This window comes from Oenanthe melanoleuca, chromosome 7 (genome assembly GCF_029582105.1).
Source record: "Oenanthe melanoleuca isolate GR-GAL-2019-014 chromosome 7, OMel1.0, whole genome shotgun sequence".
NCBI classification, from domain to species: Eukaryota; Metazoa; Chordata; class Aves; order Passeriformes; family Muscicapidae; genus Oenanthe; species Oenanthe melanoleuca.
Window position 1 is genome coordinate 11,059,492 of NC_079341.1, and position 17,222 is coordinate 11,076,713.

At 42.7% G+C, this 17,222-nt stretch overlaps 1 protein-coding gene across 1 annotated transcript; it reads right to left on the reverse strand.

Moving 5' to 3' along the window:
• Nucleotides 1-415: 415 nt before the first annotated feature.
• On the reverse strand, nt 416-17,004 carry ORC2 (origin recognition complex subunit 2). Its single transcript, XM_056495693.1, has 16 exons — nt 16,720-17,004; nt 15,645-15,788; nt 15,280-15,366; nt 14,289-14,378; nt 13,011-13,042; nt 11,744-11,801; nt 10,679-10,863; nt 9,977-10,075; nt 8,286-8,395; nt 6,250-6,382; nt 5,760-5,856; nt 4,548-4,694; nt 3,258-3,429; nt 2,913-2,974; nt 2,099-2,217; nt 416-1,498 (listed from the first exon to the last, which is right to left on the reverse strand). Exons 1-16 carry the CDS (start codon nt 16,814-16,816, stop codon nt 1,412-1,414), a joined length of 1,719 nt encoding a protein of 572 aa, XP_056351668.1. The 5' UTR covers nt 16,817-17,004; the 3' UTR covers nt 416-1,411.
• Nucleotides 17,005-17,222: the final 218 nt, after the last annotated feature.

Genomic DNA, 17,222 nt, shown 5'->3' on the forward strand with positions numbered 1-17,222 from the left:
TCTTACCAATACCATGAAGATACCTCAGTATGCTGAGTAGTGAGAAGAAATTTCTTCTTTCCCAAGTAAAAGGAAAGGACCTATATGAAGAATCAAGTTGATAGTGGGAGATAAGTAGATGCTCTAGGTTTCTAATACAAAAGCCAGGCCATACATCTCTCTTGCTTCTGTCAGAGAGGGGCAGATAAGTAACTATTACTCCATGGGATGTTTTGGTTCTCTTCAAAAGCTATATACTTGTATTAAAAGGCAAGCAAATGATTCTTGATTTTGATGTAAGAAGCAATAAAAAGTATTTCTACTCAGGAGTTTCAAATCTTCTGTGCAGATATGAAAATGAAGCTTTTGCACAACTGCCATAAGGATCTCTGTCTTCCTGTAACATAAAAAGATTGTGAAAGACAAGACAAGCTAATGAAAATTAATAAAGTACTTTATTTCAGTTGACTTGAACTATTACAACATTGAGCTGTAACACAGCTACCAAATATTAGGCATACTGAGTCCCTGAAGTCTGGCTGGCAGACTACAGATGATGGAACTACAGAGCTTCCTCCCACATAACTGAGAAAAGAATTGAAGAAAAGATGTCAAGCTTCAGCAGTCTCCCAGCCTCTATGAGCTTACAAAAAGGGAGAGCTTTTAAGTGGCATTTAAGGCCTCCTTCAGTATCAGCAGACATTCCTGATGTAAAAAATATAAATATACAATCAAGCTTTAAAAAAATAAACAAGAAAGCTTCGTAGCCTCTTCATATTCCTGGATTGCACCTTGGAAAGTAGCAGGCAATGACATGAGTTCATCATAATTTTGATTATCTAAATCTTATAAAAGGATGTGGGTTTGGGAAAAATCCTTCAGTTTTATTGCCAGAATTTACTAAGTTACCTGCAGCACCCCAAATGCACTAGTATTCTCCTTTCCTCATGCAGTCAAGGCAGGTCTTGTAGCATTATAAATCTTGTCTTGTCTAAATGGTAGAAGAGTACTGGATATTACTCAGTTGAGAAAAGTTGCACCACTAGTACAAACTAAAGCTCTTGACCATCTTGTGATTTGCACTTCCCAAGTAAATTGCTCCAATAAAAGCCTCATGTCTACTGAGGTAGAGAGCAGAAGGCACAATCTCACTGAGTTTGTTTTTCTGGCTGTGAGGTTGGCTGCACAGATAGGAAGAATTGTCTGAGCTAAGAGACAAAGCAGACAAATCCAACTAGAGCACAAGAGAGGCCTTGCTTACAGAAGTCATCATTCCAAACTACCTGAGGTAGTTGAACAATGAACAAGATTCATTAGCATTATTACTTATCAGTGCAGCAGCTGTGAGGTTGGAGAAAGAGAGATCTGAGCATAGGCCCCTCTCCAGCAGCTATTGAGAGCAGTTGCTGTAGACACTGAGGACACAGAGACATTACACATCTTCATCCTCTTTCTCTAAGAAGTCGGTCAAGGTACTGTCATCAACAGGAATTAACAAGTATTCCACACCATCAGCTCCCTGAGAACAGACATGCACAGACATTATTAACACCAGTGTACAGTGCCAGGCAAGCCACTAGACAGCACTGCAATTCTAATTTATCTGAAGTCTGGATTAGAGCTGGACAGCATTCTGAACAACATTACTAAAAACCTGGAATATTTCACTGGAGCAACACAGAAAATATACAAATACTGAGAAAAGTCACTAAATGAGAGATTTTCTGGTGGGCTATGCTTGTGTGACACTACAAAGCTCCTTAACGCTGTGTTCCTTTATGTTGTACTGCTATACTGCCTCATTATTATGACAAGTCTGCATTCTTTCCTCATCGAAATAGGTAATACTATCAGAAGCAGACTGGCAGGCTCCATAGTCTGCTACTTCTCAGAGTCTTCAAAAAGAAGATATGTAGGTTGCTGAATAACCAAAGCACACTGTGTTTCTACAGCCCTCTAAACCCCGTCCATGTAAAGGGTGTTGGCATATTGGAGGCATGGAAAGAACTGCAATTACAGAATTTCAGCCCCTTGCCAGTTCCTAGGTGCTTCCAGCAATACAGCAAGTAAGCATCTTTTTTATTCAAAGTGGCTGAGTAGAATTCTTCTCTGGACTCACCCGCTTGGTCCGGATAAGCTTGTGGTCCCTGAATTCTGTCAGCTGTGCCCTGAGAGTCAAGTCACTGTTGACAAGGAAAGCCTCCCGACACTGCTGGTAAAAGTCTTGGAAAGACAGCCCTGGAGACAAAAAAAGGCAAGAACAAGAAACTGAAGTTGTAAGATTGTCAGATTTTTCCAGGTCTCACACCAGATATTGTCCACCTGCAAGTCTTGCTTTGGCATAGACCGAAGTGGCTACAGTAACATCACCTCCTGCAGGTATACAGCCAAGATAATACTTCAGGAATTAATGGAAAACAGCTGAATTAATATTCCAGTCACCCTGCTGCCTAATGGAATTTTAACAGCACTTTAAATGCAATTTTTACAATCATTAATCTCTCTTAATTTCCAACTCCTCTGTCTCGCTTTCTATACCATTCAAGTTATTCATATGCACTGCAATACCTATTATAGACAATGACAGAATATTCCACATGTATCCTAGAAAGCAGGGGAATGTCAGAAGACATTTATAGAGGACATTTCAGCGCAAGTTACATGAATTCAGTCTCCATTTAATTTTTTTTTTACTCCACAGCCCCCCACCAACAGTCTCAGTCATGTCTAAGCATGTAAGAGACAGCCCTTCAGAACCAGGCAGTCTATTGACCTCCGGTCTGAGTCAGGCACAGTGCCGCTAGAAAGACAGTGAGCCTCACTGAGCCAACTGTTCCAGCACTTCTGTTGCTGGAGACGTAACCTGCGTACCAAAATCCAGGGCTGCTGTGAACAGCAACACCCCAAACAGATGAGAAAAGGTGGGTACTTACCTGGATAAGATGGGTTGTCCTTTTTCTCCAGCTGGTGCTGAGCAAGCAGTCTGAATATCCCTCTAAGTGAATGGAGGAAAGGAGAAAATCAAAATAATAATAATTTAAACAGCCCAAAACTCCCACCATTAGAAAATATTAAATAATTTTGCCTTATGCAAAAAGACCTGGTTGTGAATCTCATTACTGGACAAGATTTTCTACCCAAATGCTGCTCATTTAAAGTAACCAATCAACTGGAACCCAGGTTCTACCATCTTCATCTGGAACACTATTATCAGAAAACAGAGATTGTAAGGACTGTGTCCTTGGCAAGTGCTACTGTGAAGTGTAATAGTGTCTTACCTGGCATTGAGAGTGAGGCTATGCAGGACATGCATTAAGGAGCTCAAAGCCAAAGATCCAGACTGTTGTACTAAAAGTGAGTTCTCATAAGATGTTTCTTCCACATAAGGCTTAAATGTGGTTGTTTCATACCAAAGCCAGTTATAGAGGCTCAGCTTTGCCTGATCCCACACTAGACAGAAAAAAAAGAGCAGACAAAACTGAGAGATTTATGTTTTCTAAGGTGGTAAACATGCAATATTAAAATGCACGTAGTTCTGCTATAGGATTGAGGAAACAATATGTGCTTGTGAAATTCACATTACATATACCCTGAAAACTGCAGTTCCAGAAAGATAAACTCTCTACAACAAAACATTTGCAGGCATCCTTTTTCCATATATACACTGTAAATCCTTCCACAGTCAGGAGTGTGCAAACAATTTCTGGCTGTAGCTGGAAGCTCTGCCTAGAGACAGGGTAAAATAGCTGAAACAAGACCCTTCTCAGAGTGTATGGAGATTCCTCCCCTGGAGGGGGGATGTCCCTCAAGGTTACCCCTCCAGGCTGAGCTGAAGAGGTCTGCCCATGGTTGTTAGTATGGGTAAGTAACATCAGTCTCTACTTGTATTGTTTTTGCTAGCTTTAATATAACTGCTTTAATATTGCTTTAAAAAGAGCAAACTATACTAATAGTTATGATGTAATAAAGAATTCTGATTAGGATATTTTAGTCTAAACATAATCATAATCAATGTAAGTAAGTTATTTAAGTATACTTGCTTTGCCATCCTTAATTTTGTGAGATAAAAGTTCAATTGCACCTATATAATCCTTTAACATAAACCATCAGCTAAGTCTGGGGCTAAGCATGGGTCCAGCCACACCTCAATCCTATCTGAGAAGTTTAGAACAGAAGGAAGTCTTTTCTGCATCTCGTAGCTCAACAGGGGGTCTTCTCTAATAACTTTGTCTGAAGCTCCCATTCTGCCCACAACACTGACTGATAAAAGACAATTGTTTAGATGCAACGATAGACATAACAATCTCCAGTTCAGTAAGTTCCTAAAATCAAAGGGTGCCAAAAGCTTGGAGTGGTATTAGTGGTATTTCTCAGTATCTTTATGCAGTTTTGGTTCAGCACAGCGACACTCCCAATCAGGACCATACATACATCAACAGATCTTTTCTCACATCAACACATACTAAGTAATACATGGTAAGCAATACATGAACTTATGAAACATGCTTAGCAGCCCCAAAGCAGAACACAGATCCTTCTCTTGTCTAGGTCAGGCCCGGGGAACTCACTGAGAGGAGCATTGATGTGATCAATAGAGGCAATGAGGTAAATGCTAGGCAGGGAGCACAACTGTGCAAGGATCTGCTGACTTCTTTCTCCTCTCAACATCTGGCTGTCCAGATTATGAATGAGGACATAGAGCTCTAAAGATGAATCTGCAAGGTCAGAAAAAACAGCAGAGAATCAATCAAAGAAACTGCACACAAGCAATATCCCTTTCCTTGTATAGCTTAGTTTGAACCTATACTGTGTGTTTCTGAGCACCTAAAAGGGTTTTTCTCAATTCACTGTCATCATAGCCTGATTTTTTTCAGTTTAAGCTCTTCTGTTATAATCCACTTTCCACTTGCTCACAGCTTTACCAGGAATTGCCCCTTTTAGCTGTGTTTCTTTTGCAATTGAAGATCACTAAAATATATTTCAGAATGGAAGTCTAAGCACAGTTTATTCAGCTGCTTTTGATTTACATGACTAGGACCTTTAAGCTCCTTCTCACAGTAAAAATGCATTTACTATACAAAGTTGGATCCAAAGCATCGTAACTTCACTGAAAATTTTAACAAGTTCTGAAAAAGTTAAGAGGCCTAGCTCAGATAATGCAAATGGTAGATATTAAAATTTCCAGCTAGCTTCTTGCTGCTGTACTTATCCCTGGGAACAACCATTTCCTGAGTCCAGAAACAATTTTAGAACTGTAACCAGTTCTGGAAACCAGTCAGATCAGCTATACTGTAAGACTGACTTATGTACATTCAGGTGAGAACTGCTGTTACCCTGCCTTTTTCACTTAGTCCCAGAAACACTCATAAGGCAATGATGAAAAACAGAATGCAAATGCTGAAACACCAATGCCACACACAATTAAGATTCCATAGCAATTTGTGTATGAATATACAAGCACTAAGACAGGCATTCAGAAATAATTCAGCAAGCATTTTGTGAGGCAACCAATTCTGTGAGGCAACCTTTTTGTTTGGCACTGCTGTCCTGCTGTAGAACACTGACTGAGGTAACAGCTTACATGGGGTTGTTACACATATATGTACACCTCCTGGTGTATGCATGTTTTCATATATGTTGCAAAGTTACAAACAAGAAAGTATACTAGCTACAATGCTCTAAGAAATTGTAACTTCCTGTATAAAAATTATAAGGGTGTCCAGGCTCTCTTAACAGTAAGTAGACTCTAACATTTTTATGCATAAAGTTAGTCATTTTACCTTCTTTAAACCTTTTGGTAATGAATTCAAGTTGGTCAAGGGGGCTGCGGAAGGTCCCTATATGATCCAAAACCTCCTCTGTGATGGAGTTGAGAATCTGAAAAAGAAAACAGGAGTTCCTTATGAAGGGCTCTGACACTGAAGTGCAGAAAATCTGAAACTGAGTCCTTGGCTGCCTTGTGAGAGATAATTACCATAAAATCCCTAAAACAGCAAATATTAATGAAAAAATTATATCCCTTTTCAAAACAGTGACATAAAACAAGGTTTTAGAGTGATGAATACCTGTTAATGACAGAAATTATTGCAATTCCTTGGAAAATGTATGGGATCATTTCTTCAAAGTACTAGAAGAGAGAGGAACTGCTCTTCATTCAGAATGTGTTGCTATAGGGTGCACAGGGTTCCTTAGAATTTTACATTGAAAGACACTAGATGTATCTGTAACACAGGATGATTACATAAACACACAAGCTTTTCCTTCACTTACAGATCTCACAGTGATGCTGGGGAAGTATCCATTAACCACCAGGTGAACAGAATCCTGGAGCAGAGAGGTACGAAACTTCTCCAACAGATCACGCTTTGAGCCCAGTCCATAAAGCACAATATTGAAACCCAAGCTGCAGAAAAGTGAGCAAATACACTGGATCAAAGAAGTGCAAGTCTGGTTTTAGGCCCATACATTCATTAAGCAAAATGATCCATTGCAATCTTGGTTTTAAAAATTTCACGTTTTGTCAACTCCAGGTTTACCTTAAGCTTACAGCTGATAAATAAGGTTAGCTACAAGGAATCTGGAACCTGGCATGTGCATCCTGGCAAAAGAATCATTTTAGCAGCCTAGAGGCTCACAAACCTAGCAAAACATCAATGGAAGAAAATGCTATTGACTAAGAAGAGAATACTAGATCTACAACTTCAGGTAAGAAACGGTAATCAGCATTCACATGCATTCCCTCACCAGTAATTACATTAGATGTTTACTACAGTTCACAGTAATTACAAGAAAAAAAAAGCAAACGTTCATACTGGTTTTTCATTCTGATCCTCAGGCATAATTTCAAAGCAAAATTACTCTATACTCAGGTATATTTCTTATCCTAATTGTTCTACAGAAAAAGAGGCTGGAAAGCATAGAGACAGCACAGTATGGAATTGCAGAGACCCAGAAAAGTTGGGTCACCTCCTTCACCCTCTCTCAAGCTGCACTATGATATGGGAAAACCTCATAAGGCCTCAGCCTGGATGAACTGAACCTAGAGTAAATCCCCTCTCCAGCTTAGCAAACCCTGTCTGTTCCTAGGAACTAATACTGTCTAATGAGCACCCGTTTTTAAATGAGCTACCTTGGAAACTCACTTTTCTTGTCTGAATAATAATACAAGTGGAATAATATTTCTGCTGCTGAACCTTCAGAGAAAGTTACTAAGTCAAATTGTGGCCAGGATGAAAAAATCACTCTGACTGAAGCCCACCGTCTTGTGCCCCTATAAAAGCAGTCTAAAGCGAGATCCTTTGAGATCTCCACTATGGGGAGCTGCTGCATACTAAAGCCCACTCTCTAACAACACTGTAAGGCAACCCCCAGTATCAAAGTATCAAAGCGAGATCTTTTTGAGCTTTCAATTCCCAGAAGGTAATTGATAGTATGTCTCAAACACCAATAACCGGGTGGCTGTGAAGCCAACCAAGTACTAACAGACAAGAATAATTGGTAATAACCAAGAACTACTGGTACCATGATGCTGGTTCTGGTAGGTACCAATTCTTTCTCATGCTGTGAGAAAGAACAAATCTTGGATGGAGAAGGGAGCCCAGGTAGAGATAGGGCAAAACAAAGTACAGTGCAAGCACAGGAATGATTGGCAGAAAGCGGACATGGACTATGAAAGACCCCCAAAGCCCTCAGACTCTTTTCCATAAAGGCCTAAAAAAACAAACTGTGCATGATAACTAATTAGCACAGAAAGAGACAAAGCTGTCTTTGGGGCAGAGACACCTGTCCATAAAAAGGCAACTTCCCCTGGACAAGCTAAGGTGATCCCCCCAGACCCTGGACATTTCATCAGCTGAACTAACACAGCTGGATCATAACTTATGACCTGGATCAATGCTGAATCCAAGATCACATTCCCTCATTCCCTCAGCTGGCTCAATGCTGAAGCAAGGGCCAGTGATCTCTTTTTTGCTTTTTAATTCATCTCTCCTTTTTAAAATTAAGCTCTTTACTTTCTCTTTTTCCTTCACTCTGCCCCCTTATCCAAAACCCAGTGCCATGTGCCTATACAGTAGGTCAGGGACTAACATACCAATTTCCATGCCAAGTGTGTGATTTACTAATAAACCTATGTGATTGTATGATTTAATCTACAAGAAGCACTGAATTAAATGAATGTCACATACTTTTAAATTTAAGCAATCAAAGAACAAAATTTGCTCCACAGGATGTTATTGACATGAGGGTAAGTTTACTGGCAGTGTCTTTTAACTAAGCTTCTTCAGTGATTCTCCTTGGATACTTACTGTAATTGCAGCATCCACTTGGAAAACAAGGATTCATGCTGCTGGTTAAGGTCTCTAATTTCAGCAGAATAGGCAACAGGAGCATTTTTCAAAAGATCACGCAGTGTTTGCTGTGTTAAGAAAGAGATGACAGTCATTCAAAGCTGAGAAAAAGCAAGAGATATACCTGGAGTCCTTAAAACACCCTTTCGCATCTCCCTGTCTAGAGAGAATAGTTTTCATTGTCAGTGCACTCAGTTTGTAGTTAGTTTTTTTGCCCTCCCATGAAGACCCCACTAAGCACAGTTTTGCTACTGGAGATACAAAGCAGCAATTAAGTAACCTTAGTATGGTAAAGGGCAGCTAGACCAGGACTAGAACAGATGACACACTGTGTATTTTTCTCTTCCTGCCAAGTATGGCAAAAATAGATACACATGGAGCTTACACTGCACCAAGCACTATACCAACGAGATTCATGGGAACAAAGGCTTCAGTCAACATGTTTAGCAAAGGTTCAGGTGTTTGTCACTACAAGAGAAATCTCAAAATGCCCACTATCTTAAAAAAAGTTACAGCAGAAAGGATATAATTTGCAGCTGATAGCTCAATGTAGAAAAGCATCAAGAATCAAAGGACTAATTCAGCTTTGAAGATATACTGTGATGCTGATGTTTAAACAGCACAGTAGCATGATAGTTAGCATCAAATCTACACTGGCCTCTCTTTCTCTTCAATTTTAACAGCTTTGCTTCCCACTCCCTCACAGCAGAAGACAGTTCATGCTGGAAAGGCAGCTGCAATGTATAAGACAAAATACTGAGAGACAGAACTGCTAAACCTTCAACTGCTTTGAAGCCAGAAGTAGCTTTAATGCTGTAAGCCTTGATTTCCTTCCACGGCTGTTATGAAAGAACTTTTTAAGAATCCAGATGTTACTCTGGGCAGCAATTCCAGACAACAGCAGGCATCAGGCAGGCTGCATATATGCCATCTTTTAAAACACAAATGGATACAAAAGGCAGTCACAGACACAAGACCTCCAGGTATTCTACACTGTTCCTTGAGACCTGTCTTCGTAGGGTACAACTGCTTGATTTAAACTGTCTTGTGGAAGTGACATGGGGAGAAAAATAAAGTAATTCAGTCACCACCATCAGACTATTCCTGTCTCCTAGACACAAGTACAAGGGAACAAGTACAAAGTACATCTAACAAACTAGGTGACAACATTTAGAGCTCTTCCAGTTCTGCAACTGGTTTAACCCAGGAATATTCACATGAAATCAGCTCTCTTGAATTCCTCGACATACGGATAAGTCAAGATAGTTTGTAATTCCCCCTACCATTTCATTGACAAAAATGATGTTTTAAAGCAACTCTCTACAATTCTGATTCTACCCCAAAATCAAAGTTTCATCTTTTCTGGTAACTGCAGCTTTCAGCTGTGAGCTCACCTGACAGTGCCTTCTCTCTACATTTTCCCTGCTGTCTCAGGTTCAAACAACTGGGCACTGTCCCTGCTCAGAGCAGCAGTAGAAAACATACTGCTTAAATTGCGACCTAAATCAGCATTACCACTGACCCCATAATCAGTAGAAATAAAGTGAAAATAGCAACATCAGAAATTTTTACAAGGGAACTCTCTATCATCGAGTTCCTTATCTATCATATCTAAAACCCAGAGTTCTGTGACTCACTATGAACTTTACCTGAGTCAGTCTTCTTTTCCGCAACTTCTGCAGGGTTCGGTCTGAAGTGAGCACTTTGGAACTACTGTGAGCTTCAAAGTATTCCTCCACCAGGTTGCCCTATAAAAGGACAGCAAGATCAGCAACACTCCTCCTGCTATCAAATTACCCCTCTCCCCAAGATGGCCAATGAGACATAGAGCAAGGGTGAATATAGAAAGACAGAAAATATTTGTAAAAATGGCCTCTATAGCAGCATTCTGCCAAAGCTAACCTAGTCAGATGATTCTTTCCTGAAGAGAGAACCAGAAAAGAGATTCTGAGAGAGGTAACATACCAGTAATTCTTAATTGGTATGGGGATCCCTGGAAGGAAGGAAGACAATTAAGCTGAACACCAAGCCAGAAAAGTAATGTGTGCTCCTTCTGGTACTACAGGAATCAGTTTCTTCATCCTGTCTCAATATAAGGTCTCCTGCTCCATGGACATCTTAGACTTCTCCTTCTGAAGCTGCTAATGATGCCAACTAGATTAGCACACAGGTTCACATGGTGCCTGTCCAACAGGGATTCCTCAGAAGCACAACAAAAGCCAGCCCAGCTGGTTTGATCAGAAATGAGTTTAGCAGTTCTTCCCCATGGTCGGGTGTGGTCACTAACAGCTTATTGTCACTATATATCCCTTCATGTTTGCTAGCTCAGGGGTATATTTTTGCAAACTTACCATCTTTTGCTCCTTAGCTTTTTTGGCTAGGCTGTTTCTGCGAAGAGGTGTAAATGTAGCCTTAGTTTTTGCTGGAGTCTTTTGATCCGGTAAAATAGCACTGACTTCTTTCTGTTCTTCCTCATCCTCCTCCTCTGAGCAGGAAGCAGAATACTCACTCTCACTTTCTAAATAGGGATCTGGAGCTAGAGCATAAATTTTAAGGTTAGAAGCTAAGAATGACTTCTTACACGGAACTCATTTTGCACCATCTCACACACATTCTCTAGATGTTTTACAAGCACATTAATCCTAATTGTGTTTCTCAGAAAGGTAAAATCAATGCTTAAGAGAACTGCAAACACAGATGGCCATTTCTTTTGTAGTTCTAGGACCACAAAGTATTGTTAAGTAAAGCTTCCTCCTTGATACCAACTATGAAACACCATTGGACCATAAAAAGAGACTAAATATGGACAATGGAATTTCCTATTTCTCTTAGCATCTCTATGTCAGTTTTCCCAAATGCCAATCATGCAGGCTGAGTATCTTCTATGCCACATTCTTCAAAAATGTTGTAGTAAACTACGTCTGTTAGCAGCATTGATTGAAGAGCACAGATGAAATCTGGCTCAGTCTTGGTCTTTCAACACAAAAGAAATAGAAGATGAAACACCATGTACTAAAGTCTCCTCTGCATTCATTCTGGTTTAGCCAACCAGTTATTGAAAATACTTCGACATGGATGTCCCAGACATCATCAAAAAATTTATGCCTGGCTCGAGCAATTGGGCCACACTAAATGGCAGCATAGGTAAGATTACTGGAAGTTTTGTCTCTATTGATCATGTTACTGAAGTTCACTTGGTGCTTCTAACCCTTCCACCCCCCCCACCTTATTAGCAATCAGTTGTAGGGGAAAAGTCTATATAGATTTCCTTAAGGACATTTCTACACATTCTGCAGGATGAATCAGGCTGTTTGAGTCACACTGCTACCACAGATAGAAGCTCAACAGGAAAACACTCTCCCTTGAACACAGTGCCTCACTGACTGTGGCAGCTGACTGCAATGGCTGATATTTACCTGCTAGTCTCTTTCTGAGTCTGTAAGGTGTGGTGGACACAAATTCTTTCTTTTCATTCTGGAACAGCAAAGAAAAAATAATGCATTGAAGAAACATCTCCCTCCTCTAAACAGCCGTCTACCAAGCAAAAACAGGTTACATTTCCAAACTGTTTCAGCCCACAAGAAACTGGAAAAGCAGAGGCAGTTAAGTATAAAAAGTTCTTGTTTTCCCATTAGGAGGGAGACAGGATCAAGTTCCAAAAGGGGCTTAATTCTTTCAGCTCAAGTAGAAAACTGTGAAATCTCCAACCAAGATGCCAATCTTGGTCCCCTGGGAACAGTCAAACCAAAGCAACTACAAACTGGAAATGCTTCAGTCCCCACAGCAGTCAGATTCCATATCATGCGGTCTACTGAAAGTCATCTGGAAGTCCTCTATGAAAACAACTACCAGAATGACAGAAGACCACTCAGCACACTAAGCCAGAAGTACAGCAAAGGAATCCAAGCTGCCTAGGCTCACCGAGTTGTATTGGCCCATCTTCCCTACATATATGTAAAGCACACATGCCTGACTCAGACATTGGATCAAGTCTGCAATACTTAGGAAATACTTTTGGTGATCCTGACAAAGTGGATGTGAAATCATCAAGCAGTGAATATGGCATCCCCAAACAGCATGTCTTTTTCAGGTATGTCTCATCCTAGAACCTCATACCAGAAAAGCTGTGCACACATTTCTGCTATGATGCTGTACCATTTTAAAAAGCCAACTCTTTCACCATAGCCACCACAGCTGGCAGTTCGGGACTGTACCTCTCTGCAGCATCACAAAACACGATGTCAATCTACATCCGCCTATTACCCCAATTTATTCTTTATAAACCAATGGTAAGTAAGACACTGAACAGCATCGCAGTTCTGAACATTCACATGTTCTAACAGCATTTCTTACAATTAGGACTGTTTCTTCCTTTAGTGAGAAACTTCCTTTAGTGAGTTTAACTGTGTATTAAAGGACTGTCTAGCATCCTCACTTCTGTGATGCAAGGAAATAGTTTCCACCCATGATAATTAAGCTGCTATTTGCCCACTGACTCCAAACCCCACAGTCCTGACTAATGGTTCTCACTTGATTTACTCCTGTCTGGTTAGAATAGAAGAGACACCTCTACTGTGGATTACACCTTTCAAGGTCCTTCCTTTCCAGAACTGTAGTAATTGGCCAGTACAAGTGGGAAGAAACCCAAACACAAAATCCAACTGATGTAAAGTCATTACTCACCTTCTGCTGTACTTTGTTTGAACTTGAACGTTCTGAAAAGGAACAAACAGCATTGTACAGAGTACTGAAAATTTTCAACAGTGGACACAAGATGATCCATTAGAAAAACTGGCATTCACTGTTCAAAGTACACTGCACCAGAATATCAGCTCCCTGGATAGTTAATCCTATGAGTGAAGCCTCTAGTTCCTCACAGGTAGGCAAAGAGAGAACAGAAAGAACTGCTGGGAGGAATGGGTTAGAAGTGGAAAACTGGCAAGGAGAACTGTAAATACACTCAAGTGACCATGCAGCTGGGGACAGCAAAGACTCAAATAGCAATGCAGAAAAACAGATACACCATGTCTATTGCTGTTTACCCTGGGTATGCTTTGGGAAAAACATCTGTGTTGAGATAACATAGGTGCTTGGTAGGCTTGGGGGCATCCTAATAGACAGATCAGAATACAGTGAAGATCACAGCATGGGGATAAACCACACACGTGAAAAATCACTGACAGATCAGCAGGCTGGTTCTAGCACTGAACCACATGTAACGGGGACTGCATCTCCACTCAGTGACTACCTCTCCACTCGTGTCCCTCTGCCCAGGTGTTGCTTCAGAAAGATTATAGAAATAAATTTACTCTTCACATTCTGGCTGTGAGTTTGTGGTGGCTCCAGCAGCCTGCCTGTGTCAGCTCACACAAGAGACAATGTTATTACCACAGAAGGCAGCTTTTAATTCTTGGTCACAATTCTGGGAGGCCAGAAAGCACGAAGAGACTCCAGCAGGAGGGAGCAGGCTGAAAAATGAGCTAATGTTCTCTCCCTGAGCACATCAGACTCCATTTCCAAGAACAAATGCACATGCTCTTGCCAGTGTTGACCTGCATTGACTTCTCCCATCTGTATTTCTCTCTGCAGCACTAGATGTTAAATATTACATAATAAAGTGTGAATTTACACATGAACACCCACACAGTCCTACTCAATTGGTGTTTAACACATCAGCCCAGCTCATAACTCTCTCAAGTTCAAGTATTTCTGATGAACAGAGAGGAAGTCATTAAATATCACAGCAAGAGATGAGAGAGAAGTCCATGTTTCCTCTAGAGCAGCAGGGCAGAAGAGATCTGACACCCAGGCCATGCCAAACAGCTCAGCCCGTGGTGTTAACCTGACTAGGATATTTAAGCATGACAGAAGCTAGAACTCAAGCATCCACTCCACCACCCAAAAAAGAAACATAACTCTCACTCACTCAGCTTCAGTTCCCCAAACCATCACAGGACTTACTGCTGCTTTGAGGGGTTTTGGCCATCTTCTCAGGGCACTTGGAGTGATTAGGTGTCACATTCCGTTCTGGTGTCCGGGCTAATTCGGAGGCTGTAGGAAACAAGGAGAAGGGAAGGAAGGACATGTCAGGTACAAAACCTCCAGCTAGTCAGAAATGGAGCCATACACCTGAAATGCTCTCTACATATTAATTTCCTAGCTATTTCAGGAACCAAATACTTCTAGATTTTTATAACCCTAAAGGTGGCTGTATTCCTCAGCAAAGATTTTCAAAGGCAGAACTCATCAATTAATTAATTTTACAAATACGGCTGATGCAATGGAGAGCATGTTTTTGCTCCCAGGGAGACCACGTCTTTGAATTAGAGCAAGGTTTGGTCAGGCTCACTTAGTCTTTTAAGACTGCTCAGCTGGACATAACAGATCATCAGATACAGCAAACCCATCAGTTCCCCAGGAGGAACTATTTACCTGTGTCTACTCCTTATCAGTACAAGCTGAAGTTGAACAACTGATGTGAATCTGAAATATCCTGCTAACAGTCCCTACCATAGTATGACCAGCAGCTTATTCCATGTTACAACACTGGGACTAACAGACTGTCATAGTATGACTTCTCTCAATTTTCAAATTGAGTCATAGCTACAGGAGGGAGTACCAGTGAAATCCACCCTGCTGCAGAAGGAGGTCTAAGATAGGAAATACAACTTCCCAAGACACAGCAGAAACTCAGAGCCACCAAAACCAGTTTCTGTATAGTGATAGACTAAGATGAGCTCTCTCCCTCAGATCATCCTTTGTAGGATGTATCATTAGCTGTGACAAATAAACACTAATGAAGTTTAGATGGTGCTGGACATATAAAGACTCTTCAAGTGAGTGACAACCCAGCTCAAGCATCTTATTTGAACCAGAACAGTCCACCCTCTCTGGAACTGCCACTTTCTGCTTGCTTCTTTTAAGTCTGCACAGAAAAAAGAGCAAAACATACCCAGCTCTGACATTTTATTGGAGCGTTTGGGAGTCTGGAATGAGTAAACTTCACCACCACTGATATTTGAACCATTTCCCACTGGATCTGTGAAAAAAGATATTACTTGCAGCTATTTTAAAAGCACTGATAATATTCCCAACCCAAGAAAGATGGAATGCAACGTTTCACTATTTGGCTTTATATTGAAGGTGTTACAAAAAAATATAATAATTAAATCCTAGAATCATAATCTTCTACCTGTTACCACAAGCACAGACAGAGCAGATTGAGCCCTCAAAAACAATTTCACCAACACTGTACAACCCCAACACTGCAAGAATCTCCTGAAGTCAGAGCTGTGTTAGGTTTTTCCCTGCTAATACCTTGGGCACATATTCCAAGAGTAGCAACATAGTTCTTCTCTTCCAGGGTCTCCTGAGCTTCGTTATCAGAAATATTCTCAAGCTTCTTCACAAATCTCTTCACACTGGCACTTAGCTGAGCCTTGTCCTTCCGTACTTTAGTTCCTAAAATTGCAATAAAAGTTTTAACCTCCTGCTATTTCATTATTTCTATTGCAGTAGTACGCAGCCACCCACAGTTTTCTACTTGACTTAAGAGACCAAGTTCCTGTTATGCAAATCACTAAACAAATTCAACGCTGAGATGACCTGCTAAAAGAACAGTTGGTCAGTAGCTGACCCTATAGCCATTCATCCTTCCTTCACCACAAATGCTGGCTTCTGCAGTCCATGAGGGTAAGACACCCATTTCAGCAAACACTAGCTCCACAGAAATGGGAGAAATGACAGTGCTTCACACATTACAGCATCAAATTGCATGCAAAGGGGATGGTACTCGCCAGCCGTTATTTTTCCTAGGGAAGAGGAGCAATTGGAAGATACTTTGCCTGTAGGCTGTTAAGACACTCATGGCAGAATTTAGGCTGAGAGCCCTCTGGTGACCGTCTGCATGACCTGCTCAAAGCAGAACCAGCAGCGAAGTCTGAACCGGATGCTCCGTTTTAAGCATCTCCACTAGAAAAAGTTCACTACCTTAGAAGCAGTCAGAACTGCTGCAAAGCACCCCTATGGCACAGACTGGAGCCTCGCTCCGCTTCGACCGTGCGAGTGTTTAACCGCGTCAGGCCCGCGGAACTTCCCGGCTCCCTGTGCCGCTGGCACCGGCGCACGCTGCCCGGGGCAGCTCGTACCGAGCGCTGGTACCGGCCCGCCCGCAGCCCGTCCAGTGCCGGCCTGGGACAGAGACACTGCACGGCGGGGTCGGGCGGGGCAGGACTACGCCGGAGGCCTCGTCCTTCTGCGAGGCTCTACAGCACCCAGATCGGGTGTTGCAGAGCCCCATTCCCGGGGCCGCCACGGCTGCTGGGACCCCCCTCCCAGCGCCCTGGGAGCAGCAGGCGGCGCCGGGCCGGGCAATGCACCGGGCCGGCTGTACCTGTGTCGTCGGCGATGTGCCTGAGGACGTCCTCGTCGGGCACGAACTTCACCTGCAGGGAGCGGCGGCTGCCGCGCGTCCCCTCGGGCCGGCTCATGGCGGCTCCCTCACGTGGGCCCGGCCCCGCCGCTGAGGGGCGCTGCCCGCGGGGGGCGCGGACCGGCGCCACCTCAGCCCTCGCCTCAGCCCTCACGGCGCCGCTGCTGCGGGACCGGGGTCCCGCCCGCTCCCCGCACCCCCGGCAGAGGCGGTGGCAGCGGGAGGCGGAACCGCGCTCACGTGCCAGCCAGTGGCAGTCCCGCGGCGCTGCCCGAGGCAGCCAACCCGGGGGCCGGGGCTTGAGTGACCCGTGCGGCGACCAACCGGAGCCCCGCTCCCAGCCCGCCTCGGCTGCGGGGCGGGACTTCCGCCGCGGGCACGCGCGCGGCCGCGGGGCTCGTGCCCGGTCGCTGTGGAGACGCAAGCCGCCGCGAGCCCCGCGCCGGCAGAGCGCGGCCCCGCCG

Coding starts and splice junctions, on each gene's coding strand:
- ORC2 (XM_056495693.1), bottom strand. CDS start 16,816: ATGAGCCGGCCCGAGGGGACGCGCGGCAGCCGCCGCTCCCTGCAGGTG. Junction 10,864..11,743: donor ACTCAGAAAGAGACTAGCAG/GTAAATATCAGC, acceptor TTTATGCTCTAG/CTCCAGATCCCTATTTAGAA. Junction 4,695..5,759: donor TACCAAAAGGTTTAAAGAAG/GTAAAATGACTA, acceptor CTGACCTTGCAG/ATTCATCTTTAGAGCTCTAT.